The 22,509-nt window shown below is 38.6% G+C and overlaps 1 protein-coding gene across 2 annotated transcripts; it reads left to right on the forward strand.

Moving 5' to 3' along the window:
* Positions 1 to 8,337: 8,337 nt before the first annotated feature.
* On the forward strand, positions 8,338 to 13,600 carry LOC145108458 (mitogen-activated protein kinase kinase kinase 5-like). 2 transcript variants are annotated; one of them, XM_079045484.1, is made up of 9 exons: positions 8,338 to 9,106; positions 9,208 to 9,738; positions 9,841 to 9,991; positions 10,077 to 10,240; positions 10,354 to 10,429; positions 10,557 to 10,616; positions 10,687 to 10,812; positions 11,938 to 12,147; positions 13,214 to 13,600. In XM_079045484.1, the coding sequence occupies exons 1-9, from the start codon at positions 8,685 to 8,687 to the stop codon at positions 13,451 to 13,453; spliced, it is 1,980 nt and encodes a 659-aa protein (XP_078901610.1). In that variant the 5' UTR covers positions 8,338 to 8,684; the 3' UTR covers positions 13,454 to 13,600. The 2 variants fall into 2 exon arrangements, with proteins under 2 accessions (XP_078901610.1, XP_078901609.1); XM_079045483.1 differs by having other exon boundaries at positions 8,339 to 9,106; positions 9,202 to 9,738.
* Positions 13,601 to 22,509: the final 8,909 nt, after the last annotated feature.

The following is a 22,509-nucleotide window of genomic DNA, read 5'->3' on the forward strand; positions in this document are numbered from 1 at the left end:
AATAAAAATATATATTTATTAAAGAAAGGTTTTGATAAACTTTTATCATGTTTTGTTTTGGGGACCAATTCCGCAACATCTTTTAAAAAGATTTCTCTGATTTTATTTTAAAAAACATAAACGAAATCGGTCTTTTCTGGCCGTGAAATTGGGGATGTCACACAACAGGCACTAAGTCCATACTTGCCAACATACTAAATTCGTAGCTACCAACGTACATCTATACTGTACTAAATTCATAGCTACCAACGTACATCTATAATGTACTTCTATCCCTCATACTTTATCTACCCATGTTTTACCCAACATATTTGAAGATAAAATATATATACATTTTAAATCATTTTAAACATGTATAAAACATTCATTCAACATCCATCTCAAATAAACAAACAACATATATACACATAGCATGTATTTTATCTAAAATACTTCATATCTATGTGTAAGATGAAAGTGACTACACACTCACCTGATTTAATGAAAATCGGACAGCAATTCGTTTCCTAAAACGATCGTTTCTAATAAAACCGGAAGTTTTATTGAGAAACCGGGCTCTACGAAAGGACGGGCTTCAAAACCGAAAAGAAAATTTTCCGGGTCTTCGGGAACTTCAGAACGTATTTCGGGCTTTAGAAATGATATCGGGGTTTCGGGGGAAGTCAAAATGATAAAAAAGATGAAAAATGGGTGAAAAGTGGCAAATTTCGGATTCTACCCGGGAAGTCTCGGAGCCACTACTATATATAGTATCGAGGCTTGGATCTGAACCGAGGAGGGAAAGGCACGAGTCTGCGAGGCTCGGACCAGGTGGCTGCTTCGGCGAGGCTCACATGCGAGGAGGCTACGTGTCGGCTTCGGATTGGGTCAGCACCCCGAACACGGGGCATCAGCAGCGATGCGCGTCGGAAGTCCATTGGACCGCACCCTCGGTTGAATCAGCATGCGACACGCGAGTCGGGCACGAGCCAAGCATGCGAGGATAACGTGGCCAGCACCATTCCTTGCGAATTTTCTTGAAAATTGTGCCCATTCTTGTAAAATCCATAACTTTCTCATACGGGCTCCGTTTTTTACGTTCTTTATATGCACGCGTAGGTAAAATTACGCTCTAAAACTTTCGTTTAGACTTCGTCGGCTAATTTTGACTTTAATTTTTATATTATTATTTTTAACAGACCGGGACAGGAAATCCGTTAAAAATTCATAACTTCTTCATCCGACGTCCGTTTTCGTCAGACTTTTTACCGTTGTGCTACTAATGACGAGACCTTCGATTCTCGTTTAGGTCGTGTCGGCTAAAAATCACTCGATCTAAAATTCGAGTTTTTAGCTGTCTACTGCTAAGCTGAAACTTCGAAAAATCATAACTTCCTCATACGAAGTCAGATTTGGGCGTTCTTTTTATCGAACTTCTTGGTTTAACGAATACTACGAGTTTCGTTAAGATTACTAAGGCTAAAAAGTAGTTTATCAAAAACTCACTTTTTACGACATTCGGCACCGTGCCGGTTTGTCGCGAAACTTCGACAGGTCATAACTTCTTCGTTATAACTCGGATTTCGGCATTCTTTATATATCCGTAATCCTTGTCACGACCACTACAACTTTCTTAATAAATATCGGCTTTATCTAATATTTATTTTCGACGCTCATTTTTTAGTCTTAATTAATTAAATCCTAATAATTAAGCATAAAACACATTAAACACATAATATTCACATAATTCCTTTTCATTTCTCCAAAATGAGTCACAAAGGTTAACCTAGACTATCATGTCAATATTAATGCCTAGACAAGAAACACGGGCATTACACTTAATGATTATGTTCCTTCTCCACATCCCTCACCAAAAACAACTACTTCTATCCCAATCACCATCGCACCTCTGCCACCACCAGTATCATCGCAACCACCCACACCTATTCCAGTCTCAATCCCTATTTTCACAAAATCCACCATTTCGCCCCACACCTCTGTTGTACCTGCAAGTTCAGTTAACATATCTGATACGGGGGCTAACACTTCAGGTTTTTCAAGCCATGTTAAACCACCCATCTCTCCCATTCGCACAGATGACCCGAAAATGATTTTTGGAGATGATGAAGATGATGATTTGGACGGATTCGCTTACAGTCCTTTTCAAATAAGGATTAACAGTGAAGATGAAGTCTCTACTACAAAAGGGGAACTCAAATCTCTTCATGAGAATATTGACCAGCTGATTCTCGCATCCAAAGTCTCCACTTCTGAGGCTTACTCCAAAGCCGATGTTGAGTCAATCCTTGAGCGTGTTACGAAGGAACATACTGCCAATGTATCTACTTTGTCCATGGTTGTTTCTGACTCTACTGATGTCTGCAAGTCAACGACCGAAAAAGTTGATAAACTAATTACTGACACAATAGCATTCATGGAGGATTACAAGGACACCTACAACGTCAACACAGTGACTGCGAACAAGGCTATTCAGAACGTTGGTGCCTTGTTCCAAACGGAAAAGGTGAACTTTGTTGAACTTCGCAAGGCGCTTCAGTCTGATCATGAAGCATTCCAGTCTTCTATCGCTATGAACACACAAAGCTTCAGGAGGATCTGGCGACAGAAAACAAGCTCATGGATGCTCTCGCCATCAAGGAGGAAAAGTGAAGTGTTGGAAACCAAGCTTCACTACAATGAAAAGCAGGTCGATGATCTGCTAGCAGAGAAGGCAGTCACGAGAAGTTGTATCTCCGACGTTGTTGGACTGCTCTCTGATATCATTGAAACTCGTGATCCCATGATCTCCATAACAGTAAAGAAGCATTTCTCTGAAAAGCTAAGACTGGTGTTTGCTATGTTACACCGTTTGGAGGGTGTTTTGACGCCGATGTCTCTTTCGAATCAAGGGGGAGAAGGTAGCTCCAAAGTTCAAACGAATCTACTTATCAAATAAGTGTTATACCTAAACGTTCCTTGAACCTAGGGTATAAGTAATGGGAAACTTATACTTAACATTAATACTTGTATACGACAAAGTATAATGTTTCTAACAATTTGCTACCATGAGCCTGTAACCGCTACTATGACATAATACCTCTGATAAAACCCACTCATGATTTCCATGAGGACAACCCACTCATGATTTCCATGAGGACAACATATACACAATACCGCACGCTTCATCAACATCGGAACAATAAACAAAAAAAAGGATAGTTTGTCACTCGCTTATATTTGATTGTAGCTAGCAACCACGAGTGGGGTTGTCAACCCGTATACTAATTATACACGACTTCCTCGCTCACACGAGATTAACGGTTACAATTCAGAGGATTTCTGCTAAGATCTCCAATCTTAGTTGATGAATACAATTACTCATGTAGACTTCAACGGCTTCCTATAGCTCTAACAACAAAAGCATTTTCGTGTCTAAAACCCTAAGTTATTAGACTATGCTTTTAAACATTACTCCTAAGTTCATATTACTTTAGGCAGTACAACAGCTATAACTTGAGGAAAAACCAGGTTTTATCATAAAACCAATAATAGCAACATACTTTATAAATTAACATATAGAACTTCTGAATATAACTTCGGAATTGCACACAACATATATATAGAATCCTAAGTATAACTCAAGATCTACATTAGTATAATAACATGCTAACAAGTTGATAATAGTTGTATATATTCAAAATATTATATTTAAACAACTATATCCCGGTTAATATAACTATCTACGTTGATACTAATATACTATCGTGTAGACATAATATTAACGTATATACAATATTTAGCATGAGTTTTCCCCTGAAAATATTAAAAAGTGGGGCCATGAAACTCACTTTAATATCGTGCTTTTGACAATATCTAACTGAAAATGTTCAGTGGTTCGCGATCACCGGGCTTGGGATGCAAGATGGCTTCAGCAAAGGAGAGAGGAGAAATAAGTTCAGGTGTAAGAAGAGAAGAGGCCGGACTTGCTATTTATAGGTTGTCCAAGACAAGTTCACGTCGTGAACTTAAGGTTCACGTCGTGAATCTAAGTCGCATCATCTCGTAGACTTGCCATTTGGGTCCTAGCTTCGGAAGGTGTCACGATTCTAGTTTCACGTTGTGTCCTTTATGTTCACGTCGTGGGGATTCAACACCTCACTCCCGTAGAATTCGAACGTGTTTTCTAGCCCCGAAATGTATCCTGGACTACTTTCACGTCGTGATTCTAATGTTCACGTCGTGAATCCAGACAGCTAGGGTTTCCTGCCACGTGTCATCCTCTAAGACAGCTGTAACTTCGGAAGGTCGTAACTTTTGCATACGAACTCCGTTTTTGACGTTCTTTATATGAACGTGTAGGTAATTTCGACTAATACAACTCTCTTTTAGATTTCAACAACTAATTCTAATTCTATTTTAAATTCCTCTTGTTATAAGGATCTATAGCGTTAGAATTTATCATAACTTCATCACGCGAAATCAGATTTAGACGTTCTCTATATTTCTGGAATCGTATGGACATATACTTTGAGTTGTATCATAAAGAAAGTTCATATTTGTATTATAATTTATCATGAACTACATAGTAATTTTATCATATTACTAGTTTAACAACATCACATTACATGATTGGCATAATCACATGTGACTGTTATTGACCTATTTTGACTAGTGTTACAATCTAGGCATATCGACAGAAAGTACCACTTCATAATACATCAAGTAGAAGAAGGACACCTCATGGTAAAGGGGATATCGTTAGAGGACAACCCAACAGATCCTCTTACAAAAGGGCTGACTAGGGTTAAGCACTTGCAGCATGCGAGGAGCATTGGGCTAAATGACGATATTAGTTTTAGTAATTAGATAAATTGAAACTTGTAATAGCTAAATTGTAATTGACATTTGATGATTGAATAAAAGGAGTTTTTTTTATAAGTAAGGTTACTGTCTTATGACAATTATTTACTATTGTTTCACTTTGCATGTTTTGACTTCCAGAATAATAAAGTTATGATTATTATTATTATTCAAACCATCCATAGTCTATCATACGTTGGAAGTAAGTATGAAATAAGACTATCATGAGTTGGCTTGTAGATTGTCTAAGGATTTAGACATAGCAAAAGTGTGTTACACCATTCATGAGTGCTCCTGAAATAAGATTTGAGTATTGAATTCAACCCGCACTCACCTAAATTACTTCATGGAATTTATCACGAGTGATTGTGAGACGATAATATCATATTAATCTTCAAACCAAGATATATGAGTTGTTGACTACGAGTTGGTTGTGCATTGATGGCACGAAAACGCATCAGTAACTTGATGTTATAAAACGTGTCGTTATGCATGATTTGATGAGTAGTTAGTACAAGCATATAATGTCGAAGTTTATCTGTTCCTTTTATCCTAAGAGTATTAAAAGCGATATCTTTGGCCCCTCAATGATTCTGTTTTGACTTATGTTCCGGGCCCGGTCAGAACTAAATTGATGTGTTTAGTTATGTTCTATATCAGACGAATCAGAAATCGGGAAACAAATTGCAGGGCAATAAGTATGACTATGTTCCATGTGTTTGTCCGCATAGATATCTTGAGAATAGAGGAGTATATGATCACTTATCTGAAGGACGCGTCACTGACTAGGTCAGAGTTCGACAACGGCTTTTGAAAGCTTACGATTGCTAAGTCAGATCCTGAAGTGCATAAGCAGTAATAGTTATTAGACTTATCCAAGTGGGAGACTGTTGGATTTGGTGTCTAAGCCCATAACTATAACTGGTATGTACTTGACCCGATTGTAGCATTGTCCTTTTGGGTTGCCTTCACCAGTGCAATTTGATAGTATGAATTTTGAGAATAAGGTTATTTATGGTGTATTAATATATTACAAGTATAATATATTAATACGGAATTATTTAATTAGTATTGATCAAGAATTAATTTATTAATTTTGTGATCAAAAGAGACTAATTAAATATATGGGGATTGATTATGTAAATCAATCATTCTTGTAGCGTAGGCTAATGATCCATGATTATAGGCTAAACTAATTCATGGATAGTCCATGGAGGTTAAACCCATGGAGCATGAGAAAGTGGAAAGTCATGGGTTATTAGGGTTTACCAAGTGTAACCCTATCATGTCCAACACTATAAATAGAACCCTCCATGAGCCAAAATCGGCTACACATACATGCCTCTTCTCTTTGAGATAAATAGATTATTCTCTTAAATCATCCTCTTGCATATTGGTGTTTGTGAACCATCAGAGGCATCATACTTGAGGTGCTCAAGCTTTCAAGGGTCAAGAACTACAAGTCCTTCAAAAGGTATGTCATCTAACTAGATGTTTTATTCATTTGGCAATTTGTATGCTAGTTAGGACAATGCTTTGTAAAAATTGAAAATATGCATGTGTAATAGAGAAAACATAGATCCAAAGCATTTAGGGTTGCATGTGCACCATAGGAATGTTATAGTGCTCAAAACCCAACACATTTCACATACATTCTCTGATTTCGTATCTCTGAATTTCATCCAATTGATTGTTCGATCTGTACCATCGAAATACTTCAATTTGATAGTAAATCACGGCTTTCAGAGAATCCAAGCAATATGTTCATCCCCTATTTCTAACATTTGATTCCTTTCACTTTATTGTTGGACACTGGAATTCTCCATATCTATAACTATTTTATCATTTGAAAGAATATAAAATGAAAGGGTGGTGTTGGGTGTTGTAAAATATCTAAATTAAAAACATATAGAAAAAATAAAGTAAATGTAAAATAGTAATTTAAGATTGAGTTTGTAAAAAACAAAACCATATTTGTAAATATATGAAATTAAAAGAAAAACTATCTTTGTAATACAAATGAACCATTTATGTAATTTAGGAGGTGTTTTAGATTGTTTATTTAAAACAACTTATGTTTATTTGTAAAAGTCTTAAACAATTTTAGAACCCTCTTAGGGTGGTAAATGATTTTACAAAGGATAATAAAGGGTTCTGGAAGGCTTGAAAAGCTAATAAGAATTATCATATTTTAATAAATAAAATTGTATTATTTTATTATTCAAATATAGAGTTTTCTTTGTACCACCTACACTATAAATAGGACCCCAATGAATTCAAATTTCGTTCATATCATTCCCAAGAGGCTTATAGCCGAAATTTTCCTCACCTCCTCTCTCATCATTCTTTGTTTCTAGGGTTTTTGGTGTGAGTCGTTAGAGACAGTCATATTTTTGGTTACGATTATAACACAAAGGTATGTATTTCATTCTTAAAATATTTGGATTAATTTATCTGATATCAAAAAAAAAAAATTTAGAACAACGAATCTAATTTACTTTTTACTACTTCTAATTTCACATATGTCTCATACGAGACTTTGAACCATCAACCTTAATAAGGAAGGACCACACTGATACAGTTGATAAAAAGCTATATGGTACAAATTAATTAGATAAATTACAGTGTTTGACAAACTTTTATTTTATGTGCTATAAATCTTATAATAAAACAACTTATCAAAAACTCATTAAACAAGTCAATAAGTAAGTAGGGAGTGACTTATCAAAAACTATTTATTTAAGTCGATAAGTTAATAAGTAAGTAGGAAGTGGCTTATCAAACCGAAATAAATCAATAAGAACTTCAAATAAGTAATTTCAAACACTCCCTTGCTCTATAAACTATACTCTATAAACTACAAACTATGTTAGAAATGAAAATGAACTTGTCAAACTAATTTTAAAAATAAATAAGATTTATTAACGTTAAAATGACATTTTAACCCTACAAAAATTTCCTGTTTGTTTTAAAATATCACTTAATTTTATTTTAATTTTATTTCACTTTAGGAGAATTAAGTCCATATTTAGGAGTTTAAAATGTCATTTTAAGAAAATAAAAGGGTAAGCAGGTGAGTTTTTGCCTAAGCACGAAAATCCTCTTCTAGGTAAAGCAAATTGGTGTCATGTCCATATATTAGATTGCCATGTGTAATCTGGGTAATTCTAACAAAAACCCTTCTCTGAAAACTTCTTACGAATGATATAAATATACATCAAAATCGATCTTGAAGGAGTCTCCATTCATAATTATAATATATTAAAACAATGGAAACAACTGTTTTAATGCTACTATTAAAAAACAGTCATAAATTTATAATAAGAGTATTTACCTAATATAATATTATGAGGAAAAAAAAAACTAGAGAGGGATCGTTTGATAATATAAATAAAAACACCAGGGTCAAACGCGACTTTTCCAATCAATATCTACGTTTACAGTTTGGTCTGCTTTTGAAAATTCAGTGGAACGTCTCTTCTTCCCCCTCTGTATCTATACATACAGAAAGTATATATGTATATATACGACCAAGTATGCACTATGCAATGCACACGAGCATTGACTTTGGACTTTTGTTTCTTGGCGTTTACACAGAGTGGAAGAGATAACGAGGGTGATGATGATGTTGGTGATGATGATATGTATATATATAATCGTGTGCCTTACTTCAATCATAACATGGAGGAAACAAACGTCTCAATTGCCGATTCAAATGTTGACAAAATGGTAGTAAACGCAACGACTCCTCAACCTCATAACCCTCAATTTCTATTAGCTTCTCGATCCCCGTTTTCGTAAAGCATTTGGCTATTTTGGTTGCGAATTTGGTATTTTGGTTGCTCATGGGTAAATTCTTCAATAAAAGGAGATTTCATCTTTCTTCCCCTGCTAATCTGATGCATTTCTCTACTTCTACTTCTAATAATTCTTCGAAGAATGCGAATTTTGCATCGACATCTCCGAGTTCGTCTTCTTCGTCGCCGTGTGGGTCGTCGATGAATGGAGGGCTTTTTTCTCCGCAGTTGAAGAAGAGGCTCACCAGGCAGCGTAAACTCCGCCACCTGACAATGGAGGACTTTTGTGCACCGGAGGAAGATGATGCTAGTACTAGGTCAAAATCGTTGCCAGTTTCCCCAACTTCCAAGTCAAAGTCACCACATAAGTTGCAGCAACACTGGTCCTTGTCCGCCGTACCCCAACCATTGCCGCTTCCAAATGATGAATTGCGGTTTCCGGCGGAAGCTAATAGCAGAGGAGATGGACGGTAAGCTTCTGAGATTTTTGAATCATAAAGGGAGGATATGATTGATATGATTATGCTTCCATCTTATTGTGAAATTGAATCTGGAAACTATATAGTTGCAGATCTGATAGAATTCCGACGAACAGTAACAGTCGTGGTATCTCAATTTCATCTAAAATTTCTACTTACCATCGCCGGAAATGTTATCCTGAAGGCATAAACGGCGAAAACGATGGCGGTGATATCAGGTTAGATGTTCCGGCTAGGAGTGCCCCTACCACCACCTCCACGAGCCCTACACTCAGCCCCAAAAGGTTTAGCACCGTCGATATATTCGATTCTGCGTTTGCGTTTCCTCGAGAATTTAATTTTTCTCCGCCATCAACAAGACGATCGCAACTCCACAGTCCGCCATTACAGAGTCCTTACCGGAATCCGTCAGTCCATTTACTTAACAACAAATCTTTGCCGGAAACTTCCATGGCAAGGACAGAAAGCAACAACGTTAATGTTCATCCACTTCCCCGGCCTCCCGCACCTCCGAGACATGTGTCTAGTCGTCAATCAGATGGGCAATCGATAAAAGGACAATGGCAGAAAGGGAAACTCCTTGGTCGTGGAACTTATGGTAGCGTATATGAAGCAATCAATCGGTATGTCATCATCTACCATAACCATAACCATAATCATAACTCAAAACTACCTTCTTCTCATCTTCTCCTCTCTGTTTTATAAATTCAAATTTTTCCTTCTAGTGAAACTGGAAGTTTATGCGCAATGAAAGAAGTCGACATCATTCCAGACGACACCAAATCATCTGAATGTATACGTCAATTAGAGCAGGAAATAAGAGTTCTACGAACCTTAGAACATCCAAACATCGTACAGTATCTGGGTTCTGAAATCGTAAGTTTCTTTACTCTATAATAGATTTCATTAATTTTGTTGATAAAAACATATAAATATCAACAAATTACTCTCCTCTATGCAGATTGAGAATCGATTTTGCATATATTTGGAGTATGTTCACCCTGGCGCCATTAATAAATATGTGAAAGAACACTGTGGAGCTTTAACAGAATCTGTAGTTAGAAATTTCACACGTCATATTCTCTCAGGATTGGCTTACTTACACAGCAAGAAAACAGTTCACAGGTGATTCTTATTATTGATTTATGATTTATGATTTATGATTTATTTCTCTTCACATACATATTGATAATTGCAACTAGAAGTAAGTAGATGATATATTTCTATTATATTTATAGGGATATTAAAGGAGCAAATTTGCTCGTTGATGCATCCGGGGTAGTGAAGCTAGCAGACTTTGGATTGGCAAAACATGTGAGTTGAAAAATAATTTCTATTATATATTTATCAATTATCAATATTATATTAATGAAAAAAGAAAAGGAAAAAAGTGTTCTATGTGTCCTAATAGTTATCTGTTATCCCTTTTGTGGCTTTACAGCTTTCTGCTCATTCAAATGATCTTTCCTTAAAGGGTAGTCCACACTGGATGGCTCCAGAGGTATTTCTTTGAAATTACAAATTTACCCTTAATGTTTACAATCATATAAAGATTGTCATCATCTTCACAGGTTTTGCAAGCTGTTCTTAGAAAAGATGCAAATATGGAAGACACGTGTACCATGGACATTTGGAGCTTGGGGTGTACGATAATTGAAATGGTCACCGGAAAACCTCCTTGGAATGAGTTCAATGCAGTAAGTTGGTATTTTTCTAGGGAAATTTTCTATAAAGTCCTTATATTTTGACCTCATACTCAATTAAGTCCCTACACACGACATCCACATATGTTGTTAACCAGCAAATTCTCCACAATTGAATAATTTAACCAGTATTCGGGATTTAATCAGAAAAAAAGGGAAACCTCCGATAAAGTCCCAATATTTTAGGTCAGTTTACGGTTTAATCACGACTTTTGATTTTTTGAACAGAAAAGTCCCGATTATTTTATATTTTGCCCAAACTAACGAAATACTTAGACCTGTCAATGGGGCGGGTTTGGAGCGAATCACCCTTGATCCAAACCCATTTAAAAAAATAAAAACATGACCCGCCCCGCTCCAATAACCCTCAGGGTCTTGAATAGTCGAATCTATACCCGTATCCACCGAATCAACGAATACCCGACCCATTAACCCGACCCTTTTATAATATTAAATTTTCAAAATTTTTATGTGTTCCACAAAGTAATATTTCTCAAAAAGATAAAATGTCTACTTAAACAAGATGTACATTAATTAATACTCAAAGTCCAATACAATAAAAATCATATTTTAACTAGACATCGAGTGGTATATTTTGTTGTCATATATATATATATATATATATATATATATATATATATATATATAATGGGGCGGGTTATAAGTGGAGCGGATCGACAATGATCCATACCCGACCCATTTATTAAAAAGGTAAACGGGTATGGATCGTAAACGGGTAAACGAATCAAAAATTACAATCCAAACCCGTAAAATTCTTACGGGTTTGGAGCGAATCAGGGTGAAAACCCGCCCCATTGACAGGTCTAGAAATAGTCCTTATTTTTTTCAACATAAAATGACAGATTATTGTGTAAAATTAGATAATCAGGGCTTTTCTGTTCAAAAAATAAATGTTGGGATTAAAGCGTAAACTAATCCAAAATATTGGGACTTTATCAAAGATTTCCCAAAAAAAATATATAGGGACTTAATTGAATATGAGGTCAAAATGTAGGGACTTTATATGAAATTTCTCTTTTTCATACATTGAAAAATTTACCCGATTATAACAATGTCCTAAGAAAGAAATTGATACAATTTAATTTTTTTTATTGTTAGGGGCAAGCGATGTTCAACATGTTAAGAAGATCACCACCAATACCTGAATCTTTATCATCAGAAGGAAAAGATTTTTTGAGTCGATGTTTGAAAAGGAATCCTGAAAATCGCTCATCAGCTGCTTTGTTGCTTGAACATCCTTTTGTGCGGAACTCATTTGATCCAAATTTTTCACTCTGCAAACAAGCATTTTCTCGTTTGAGATTGAATGTAAGTACAATGTTTGTTTATTTATTTATTTATTTTTTATGTTCTTTTTGGAGAATTGTTGCTAAATAGCAACCAAGTTTCATATACATATTTCATCAACTTTTTTTGAAAATGTTTAACCACTTGATTTTTAGTTTTATGTGCTGTTATGAAATTTTGTACTTTTTGTTGACACGACATTGATATGGACATATGACGTGTGACATGTTTATTGAAGCAGTTTCACATGTTTCAATAAATTTGTCACATCATATGTCCACGTCAACGACACAAATTAGAAATTAGAAATTTTCGCAATAATAGAACATAAGATTAAAAAACTTCACAAAAATGAAAGTTGAGTATTGAATCTTTACAAAAAAAAATGATTCGAGGAAGTAGGTGGGACAAATGTGACACTTGGTTACTGCCTAGTGGGCTATTGGCATTTTGTTATTTATAAAGAAAAAATCACTAAAAAAATGTTATAAGGAAGTTAGAAAAATGTTAAAATAGTCATTTTATTTGAAACCATGACCAAAATCATTATGAAACATACATAAATAAATTTACGAAACCTCAAATAAGGAAAGAAGTTGCAAGAAAAAACATTTTGGGACCAAAAAAAAAAACAATACATAGTGACCATTTCTGTCATTTAGTCATTTATTTATGGGAAAAATACATAAAAGCCATTATCTTTTTGCCATTTTTTTATCCACCATATTTTACTTTAACGAATGAAAGTAACCGAAGTTTGACACGATTTTATCTATGTTAACCACTTTGACTTTTTATATAAAGTGGTGACAACAAAACTTTTTTCAAAATTTAGTATTTTTAGTGGAATATTGAGTGTCGTAATTTTCACTAAAGCCACTAAACTTAGACAAAAGATTTCTAATGCGACCACTTTAGCCTGCTAAGGACAAAGTAGTCATCAAACTTGGGCGACTTTTATTGACGAAACTAAAATACAGTGGTTAAACCACAAAATGGCCAAATCATAGTGGCTTTTATATAATTTTCACTTTACATATTTGTTATTCTTAGTTTTCATATGATTATTTTTTAAATTCTATTCTAGGAAATATCATTTAATCCAAAAGAATCACATGCACGCCACAAAGATATAATGCAACCCTCGCATAGAAGAGCCCGGAAACATCCACAAGAGAATTCACCATCCACCCGCCAGTCTCCAAGGTCAACCCTTGAAGTTCTTCCAACTGTATCTTTTCATGAGCATTGGGGCACTTCACAAATCCTCAATGGTGGTCGCGGGACATATTCTCTTCCAACCACCCCTAACAGGGAGTTGTCATAGTCTAGTTGTATCTGGTGTTTTTTTACTGGTTGATTAACAAATTAGAAATTAAATTCATTGTTATATCTTCACATGCTTTTATTTTAATAGCATTGTTACAATGTATATTGTATATATATGATTCTATAAATTTATTTTTATGTAAAATTGTTGTACCAAATAGTATGACTTTTGTTGTATTGTGATGTGATTTGTAATAGATAACTATTCAATAACATTTTTTTTGTGATGTAATGTCTTTTGGTCGTTATATAATGTTAGTTGACTATTACTTTGTGAGTAAATAAATATATCCATTTTACTTAATAATTTGGCATATATTAACCAAAAAATTGATTCGTTCCTAATACCTCAAGTATTTCCCAAAGGCCACTATGAAATGAGAAATTGTCAATAAGTGGTCACCCAAAAAGTCTAGATTTCGTTCTCATTTTCAACCTTATATTTTCACAGTGTATTGACAAACTCTCTCATCTCCAATCCGTTTTTTTTTTCCAGACGTCACATTCTCATTCAATTTTTCAAATGTCATTTTTCAGTTATTTTGAATTAATTTTTTTCCACATGTCATTTTATGAGTTTTTTATTTTATTAAATTTCACATAATATTTTAATGTAATAATTACAATAAATATAATAATAAATAGATATCAATTTCATTATTAGACTTACCTTCTAATTTCAAAATTCTCAAATTAAAGCTTATTAATTTCTTTTTTTATTTATTTAAATTATTAGTTCAAATTTAAAATATATAAAAATACATTTTAATTTTAATAATTCATTATTTTTCTTATTTTCTTATAAATTTAAAGTTCTCAAATATTTAGACTTTTATATCTTTCTTTTTAAATTAACTCATGTATTACATTTAATACATGAGTCTCACAACTAGTTCATATTAGAGCATATGGTATGGGCAACGATAAATGCTATTATTGCTGATGTGGCACCTCATAACCTAGTCATAGCAAGATGAACACCACCCCCCCCCCCCTTCTTGTTGTATCTAGTTGTGTTGCTTCTTGTTGTGGCCATGACTAGATGAAACGTGATCGTCTATTGGCTGCATAAATTCTCTCTCTATCTCTCTTCTCTTAACGGGTGTTATAACATCATGAACACCACCCCCTCTTCTTGTTGCTTCTTGTTATAACACTACTTCAAGTTGCCCATACCATATGCTCTTAGAAACCTGGGAAAATAGGCGGAATCAAGTAAGTTATGTTCTTTTAAAGCTGATTTTAATACATTTAAAGCTACGTAAAAGTTTATTTTTGCCTACTTGTGTGTTCGAAAGGAAGGAAACACTTGTTTCACATTTTTGTCTGTTTCACATTATGCTCACTAAGAAACACTCATGTTCACAGTTTACGCTTTAGATTTATATTGTTTGATTCCAATGTCATGTTTATCCATGTATCTTCTATTGTTTTTTGTATTTACTTTAGATATATTGTGTACTAGGTGTGACGCCCATGTATTACATAGGTTTATTTAAAAAAAATTAATTATGAAATTTTAACAAATTGAAAAGTTTGAATTTATAAGAAAAATGAGAAAAATTTTGAATTAATAAAGTTAATGAGGCTTTAATGTATTGAGTACATTACATATATAAACAATTTCTAATAAATATCTTACATATATATTACCTTACATATTAAATGGGGAATTTTAATTTAATAAAATGAAAAATATAATTAAATGACAAGTGGAAAATAGAAAATTCAAAAATTCTATAAAATGACATGTGTCCAAATGAAAGAGAATATGACATGTGACAAAAAGTTCTTTATTTATTAGAGAGAATGATGTTGTAAATTTGAACCCTATCGCATTTAGTTGCGGAAAAATGGGTCATTTTCCGGAAAAAATTTCCAAGAAAAATGAGAATTTTGAAAACGCGTTTAGTTCGTCTATTTTCTAAATTTTTCATGGAAAATGAAAATTTTCCGTTTTCTAAAAATTTCTGTTTTCTTAAAATTACAAAGAATTTAGAAATTTTTAGAAAACCAATAATCATTGTTTTCCACATTTTTCTAATTCCAATTTTTTTCTAAAATATAAACACACATCCACTCCCACCTCTACCTACCACAACCTTAACACCCCCAATCCATCACACCCCTACCTACACACACCCACCTACTCCCAAGCCACCCCCTCCCCCCCCCCCCACACACACACACACAAACATACACACACACCCCCCACAAATACACACCCACCCCAACCCCCACTCACACCTCCACCCCCACAAACACACACACATACACATCCACACACACACACCCACACCCACACCCACCCCACCCCTACACCCACAAACACACACACACACACATCCACACACATTGTAACATCCCAAAAATCATGACCAAAAATTTTATTTTGATATAACGATTCATAAAACAATTTGTAGAAAACATCATCAAGTTACTTCATTTCATAAAACCATAGATCATAAGTCTCAAAAGCATGTCATAATATAGCAACAATGTCAGAGTACAAATCCCAAGAATCTCATATGCGGAAAATCATGTGTGTGATGCGCTGCTACCGTGCCGGCTCTTTTCCCTTCGAAAAAGAAGGACCTACAACAAAAACTGGAAACCGTAAGCACAAAGCTTAGTGAGTTCCCCCATCATACCACATATTGTCTAACATATCCGGGTACTAGCTACCCTTCGGTCTCTTTCAACTGGTAATTGCCTAGTATATCAGGGTGTTGGCCTACCCCTTCGGTCCTATCGACCGGTACCTAGCCTAGCATATCAGGGTGTTCGCCTACCCCTTCGGTCCTGTCGACCGGTACCTAGCCTAGCATATCAGGGTGCTGACCTACCCCTTCAGTCCTGTCGACCGGTATCGGGGACTATTTCACCCCCTACTTCTACCACATATCATCCTAGTGCGTAAACATATAAGTCATATACTGCCTAGCTTATCCGGGTGCTGGCATACCCCTTCAGCCCTATCGACCGGTACTAGGGACTAACTTACCCATTCTATCACTATCACATAACATCATAGCATACTAGCACATAAAACATAACAGATAGAGGCATACCAGACAATTATCACAAAGACAATTATCTCAACTACAGCTCCTACTAGTGGGCCGGCATTGTGGCCTTAGACCCACTTCTACTGGAAGGTAACTCGCCTCAATGTCGTGAAGTAGCTGAACTGTCCTCGGATCCTGGATCAACTCCTCTCAAACTTCTACACATAATTATCTTCTTTAATTACTCTTTCATACTCATAGCCCCTCCAAGGGTCAACTCTGGTCAATGGTCAAAGTCAAAGTCAAAGTCAACATCCTGGTTGACTCAACTCGTCGAGTTGGTCTATCAACTCGTCGAGTTCCATAATCCATAAAACCCTAAAATCACGATCCTACTCGTCGAGTCCTTTCATGAACTCGTCGAGTTCATCCTTAAAACATAATCAGGACCTTTTACCCACAACTCGTCGAGTCCCTCCTTGCACTCGCCGAGTTCCTCAATCTTCATAGCCCATACCATAGCCAACTCGCTGATTCATCTTCTAGACTCAACGAGTTTACTCAGAAACAGAAAAGGTTGGGGGACTTCGACCCAACTCGCCGAGTCGTATGAACGACTCGTCGAGTCCCCCAAAGTCTAAATCTATCCAGTCGATTTTAATCGGGCTTGATGCATCCAAAACGTAGATCTGGCCTCCTAGGGTCGATATTGTTGGGTTTTGAGCATTCTAACACTCCTAAGGTGTACATGCAACCCTAAATACCTTGGATCTATGTTTTCTCTATTATACATGCAAACTTTCTTTTTCCAAGGTATTACCCTAACTAGCATACAAAACTTTAATACTTGGGTAATAAAACAAGTTAGATAACATACCTTTTGTTGTAACTTGCTATTCTTGATGTATTTGGCCCTTAAGAACTTAGCACCAATAGTGTGAATGCCTCAAATGGAATCACAACACATCTAGGACAAAGGATGACATTTTGAGAGAGTATTCCTTTCACACAAAATTGGCTCATAGTTCTCTAAGAATAGATTATTAGTGATTTTGGCTATGGAGTCATATGTGGGATTCCAAAGGTCATGGGTTAACCCTAACCCATACCCATGGGTTTATGATCCATGGTTCATGTGGTCCAACTATTTATGTATCCATACATAAACTTAGTCCAACATGGATCATAAGCCCAACATATAAATATAACTAATTTACACAATTAGTCCCATTGATTTAATTAGTCTCTTTTGATCACTAAATTTATTCAAAACTAATTCTTGATCAATACTAATTAAATCATATGATTTCATATTAATATATTAGAACTTATAATATATTAATAAACCATAAATAACCTCTTCTCAAAAGTCCATCCTAACAAATTGTCCTGATGATATGCAACCCAAATGGACCATGCTACTCTCGGGTCAAGTACATACCAATTATAGTTATGGGCTTAGACACCTAATCCAACAGTCTCCCACTTGGATAAGTCTAATAACTATTATTGCAAGTACGACTCCAAAATCCCGACTAGCAATCGTAACTCTTAAAAGCCGCTGTCGAACTCTGACCAAGTCAATGACACGTCCATTAGATAAGGGATCATATATTCCTCCATTCTAGATATCATATGGACTGAGACATGGATTATAATCATTCTCTCTGTCCATATGTTGTTTCCCGGTTTCCGATTTATGACGACCGACTAATTGAACAAATCAAATCAGTCCAGGCTCGGCCGAGCGCTTAGGGTTGTCATCACTAAATCATCGAGAGGCCCACAGATATCGCTTTTATCCCTCCAAGGGTAAAAGGAATGGATAAACTTCGACTCATATGTTTGCTCTATCTACTCATCAAATCACACACAATGATATGTTTTATAACACCGAGTTACCGGTGTGTTTACATATCATCAATGTGCAACCGACTTGTAAACTGCAACTCATACCTCTCCGTTTGAAGAATATAAGATATTATCGTCTCATGATCACTCGTGATAAAATCCATGAAGTGATTCAAATGAGTGTGGGTTGAATCCAATACTCGAATCTTATTCCAGGAGCACTCATGAACACTGCAGCCTTGGGAAGCTTGGTGATGAAATCCATGGTAATATCTTCCCATTTCCACATGGGAATATCTAACGGCTGCATCTTGCCGTGTGGCCTCTGGTGCTCGGCTTTGACCTTCCTGCAGGTCAAGCACCGCTCCACATACCATGCTACGTCCCGCTTCATGCAGGTCCACCAATAATCAGGACGAAGATCTCTATACATCTTCGTCGCTCCGGGATGGATAGAAAATCTGGATTTGTGTGCCTCCTCCATCAGGATCTGGCGCACGCCTCCATGATAAGGGACCCACACCCTACGGTGAAGAGTCAATAACCCTCAGCTATCATAGTCGAAGGAGGAAACCTGCCCCACAATCCGCTCGCTCTTCCGATGTTCCTCATTCATGGCCTCCTGTTGGGTCTCCCGAATCTGCTCCAACAGCGGAGTCGCCACTGTCATCCTCAGACAGATATCCCTGATCGGCGCTGCCTTGCGGCTAAGCGCGTCGGCCACGACATTGGCCTTCCCCGGGTGGTAGAGGATCTCACAGTCATAATCCTTTACCACATCAAGCCACCGACGCTGCCTCATATTCAGATTTGGCTGGTCTATGAGATACCTCAGGCTCTTGTGGTCCGTGTAAATCGTACAACGAACCCCATAGAGGTAATGACGCCAAATCTTGAGGGCGAACACAACAGCCCCCAGCTCCAAATCATGCGTTGGGCAGTTCGCCTCGTGAGGCTTCAGCTGCCTCGAAGCGTAAGCAATGACATGCCCTCTCTGCATCAATACTGCGCCCAAACCCGAGATGGACGCATCACAGTACACGACGAAATCCTCCATGCCCTATGGCAGGGCTAAGATTGGCGCCTCGCACAATCTCTGCCTCAATGTCTCGAATGCAGCCTGCTGCTCAGGCCCCCAACGAAAGACCACGACCTTCCTCGTTAGCCTGATCAGGGGTACGGCTATCTTGGAGAAATCCTAGATGAATCTCCGATAGTAGCCGGCTAATCCTAGGAAACTCTGAATCTCAGATGGAGACCTCGGAACCTCCCATCTCATCACGGCCTCCACTTTGGCCGGATCTACCGAAATCCCGTTATGGTTGACAAGGTGCCCAAGAAACTGCACCTCGCGCAACCAGAACTCACACTTGGAGAACTTAGCATACAAGTTCTCCCTTCTCAAAGTCTCCAGAACCTCTCGCAGATGCTCCTCATGCTGCTCTCGCGTCTTGGAGTAAACCAAGATATCATCAATAAACACTATCACAGACCGATCTAACATCGGTCTACACACGCGATTCATGAGGTCCATGAACGCGGCAGGAGCATTGGTGAGCCCGAAAGGCATCACCACAAACTCATAGTGGCCATAGCGCGTCCAAAACGCAGTCTTCTGCACATCCTCCTCTCTGACCCTCATCTTGTGATACCCTGAACGCAGATCAATCTTGGAGACACAAAGACGCTCCCTGTAGCTGGTCAAAGAGGTCATCAATCCTCGGGAGTGGGTAACGGTTCTTCACCGTTACCTTATTCAGCTCCCGATAATCTATACACATCTGATGCGACCCGTCCTTCTTCTTCACAAATAGAATCGGGGATCCCCAGGGAGAACTACTCGGTCTAATGAATCCCTTGTCTAACAGCTCCTGCAGCTGTGTAGACAACTCCTGCATCTCAGGAAGAGCCAACCGATACGGTGCCTTGGCTATCGGAGCCGCACCAGGGACTAGGTCGATCCTGAACTCCACCTGTCGCTCCGGAGGTATCCCAGGCAACTCCTCGGGGAATACGTCCGCAAACTCTCGTACCACGGGCACATCGCCCACCGTCGCCCTACCCGCCTCCCGGGTATCCATAACATAGGCGACATAACCTGTGCAACCCTGCTGGAGGTAGCGCCTAGCTCTCGCTGCCGAACATAAAGCTGGTCCTTGCTGTGGCCTCTCGCCCTGAATCACCAGCTCTCCCCAACTTGGGGTCCTGATCCGCACCAACTGCTGCGCACAGTCAATCACCGCCCCATTGGGGCTTAGCCAATCCATACCGATAATAACCTGGCTCCCCTGCAAGGTATGGGAACCAGATCTACCAGATAACGTTCCTCGAACAGCCTCAAAACACAATCCTGGTAGACCTCTGACGCTCGTACCGACCGGTCGTCCGCAATCTCGACCTCTAGAGGGCAATCAAACATGCCCGAAGACTCCGGAAACTTCTTGCTAAGCGCAAGAGAGACAAACGATCGGGTAGCACCCGAATCAAACAATACCTGAACTGGAATATCGTTCACATGGAACGATCCTAACCAGAGCGCATACATAACATATCAACATCACAGCAGCATATCATAAAAGCATAAACAAGAAGTCATACCCGTCACCACATCGGGTGCAACACGTGCCTCCTCAGCTGTCAGCTGAAATGCTCGGCTCCGAACCACTGGAGCCTCCAACTTGGCCTTCCGACCATCCGCAACCCGTGTTGTCGCTGGAGTCGGCGCCACTGCCGGCGCCGCTGCTGCTGTCAATCTAGGACAATTGGCCTTTTTATGGCCCTTCTGATTGCAATGAAAGCAAATCAGGTCTGATATCTGAATCGCAGGAGTAGGGGCAGTGCAATCTCTGCCAAAATACCCAACCTTGCCACACTTATAGCAGCCTGAACCTGGCCCAGTGCGACAAGCTCCCTCATGTGACCGACCGCATTTCCCACAGCGGTCCCGCCCTGACCGGCCTTTCGGCCTACCATCGGATCCCTTGGGCTTCTTCCCCGAAGCCCCCGTCGTCAGCCCCTCCGCTGCCTTCCTCTTCCGGATGTGCTCCAGATCAATCTCCCTCTCCCTAGCCCTGGCAATCATGGAATCCAGGGTAGGGCAAGCTGAGAAACTGACATGCTCCCGGATGTCAACTCGTAACATATCATGGTAGCGGGTCCTCCTCATGTCCTCATCACCCGCATACTGGGGCACCAGCAATGCCCTCTCCCGGAACTTGTCGGTGATCTCCGCCACAGTCTCCGTAGTCTGTCTCATGTCCAAGAACTCCCTGGCCAGCTGCTGAAGCTCCACAGCTGGCGCAAACTCCGCCCTGAACCGGGTCACAAAATCCGGCCATGTCATAGCCTCAACAGCCGAGGCTCCCAGAGAGTCACCAACCGACTCCCACCAATCTTTGGCCCTGTCTCTCAAGCATCCTGCTGCATACCTCACATTCGACCCTTCCGGGCAGAAGCTCGTCAGCTGCGCAGACTCGATGTCTGCGATCCATCTCCTAGCAGCAATGGGGTCTTTCACCCCGTGGAAATCCGGCGCACCGCTCCCTCGGAAGTCCTTGAAGGACAGTGTGCGCGATCCTGACTGGCTGGCCGCCATGTCACTCCTGAACGCCCTGAGGCGATCCTCCATCAACTCAATGATCCCTTCCTTGATCGACCCGAAGATAACCGACGTCGCATCAAGGATACCCCTCGTGATCTCGGACGCGATGAACTCGCGTAACCCATCATCCACATGCTCGGATCCTGCGCCCAAGCCCGATCCTGACCCAGATCCTGAACCTCCTGCTCCATTCCGCGTGACCACCATTCTGAAAATAACATACGAATGTCAGGGTCACATATACTTTCGGAGGTCTCGCACACTTTCCAAGTTTCCAGGTTCCATCTAGGCCCTCCTTGATTCGAGTACGGGTCCTCTGCTTTCAGTAGTACGGGCCCATACTACCTTCCACATCTACCCGTACTTTCATCAAGGATTGCTTCGACTTCACCAAGTCCCTTTTACCGATACCCTTTCCACTGACCTCATCCTAGGCTTTCCTAGGGCACTCTCCGACCTACCCTCCGCCATCAGCTGCACTAGGAGTCCCCACCACTTCCCCTTAACTAACTTGCGGATACTGTTACATATCCGTTCCTTAGCTAGTTGAAGGTGGCCAGAACCCCCATAGCACAAAGCAAGCAGCATTCGTGC

This window comes from Lactuca virosa, chromosome 4 (assembly GCF_052849685.1).
Source record: "Lactuca virosa cultivar CGN04683 chromosome 4, Lactuca_virosa_CGN04683_v6, whole genome shotgun sequence".
In the NCBI taxonomy this organism is placed as follows: domain Eukaryota; kingdom Viridiplantae; phylum Streptophyta; class Magnoliopsida; order Asterales; family Asteraceae; genus Lactuca; species Lactuca virosa.

What these genes read in the sequence shown, in the direction of transcription:
- LOC145108458 (XM_079045483.1), top strand. Translation starts at nt 8,685, where the DNA reads ATGGGTAAATTCTTCAATAAAAGGAGATTTCATCTTTCTTCCCCTGCT. An exon ending in CACACTGGATGGCTCCAGAG is followed by an intron (nt 10,617 to 10,686) that starts GTATTTCTTTGA and finishes TCATCTTCACAG; the next exon opens with GTTTTGCAAGCTGTTCTTAG. An exon ending in TTTCTCGTTTGAGATTGAAT is followed by an intron (nt 12,148 to 13,213) that starts GTAAGTACAATG and finishes ATTCTATTCTAG; the next exon opens with GAAATATCATTTAATCCAAA.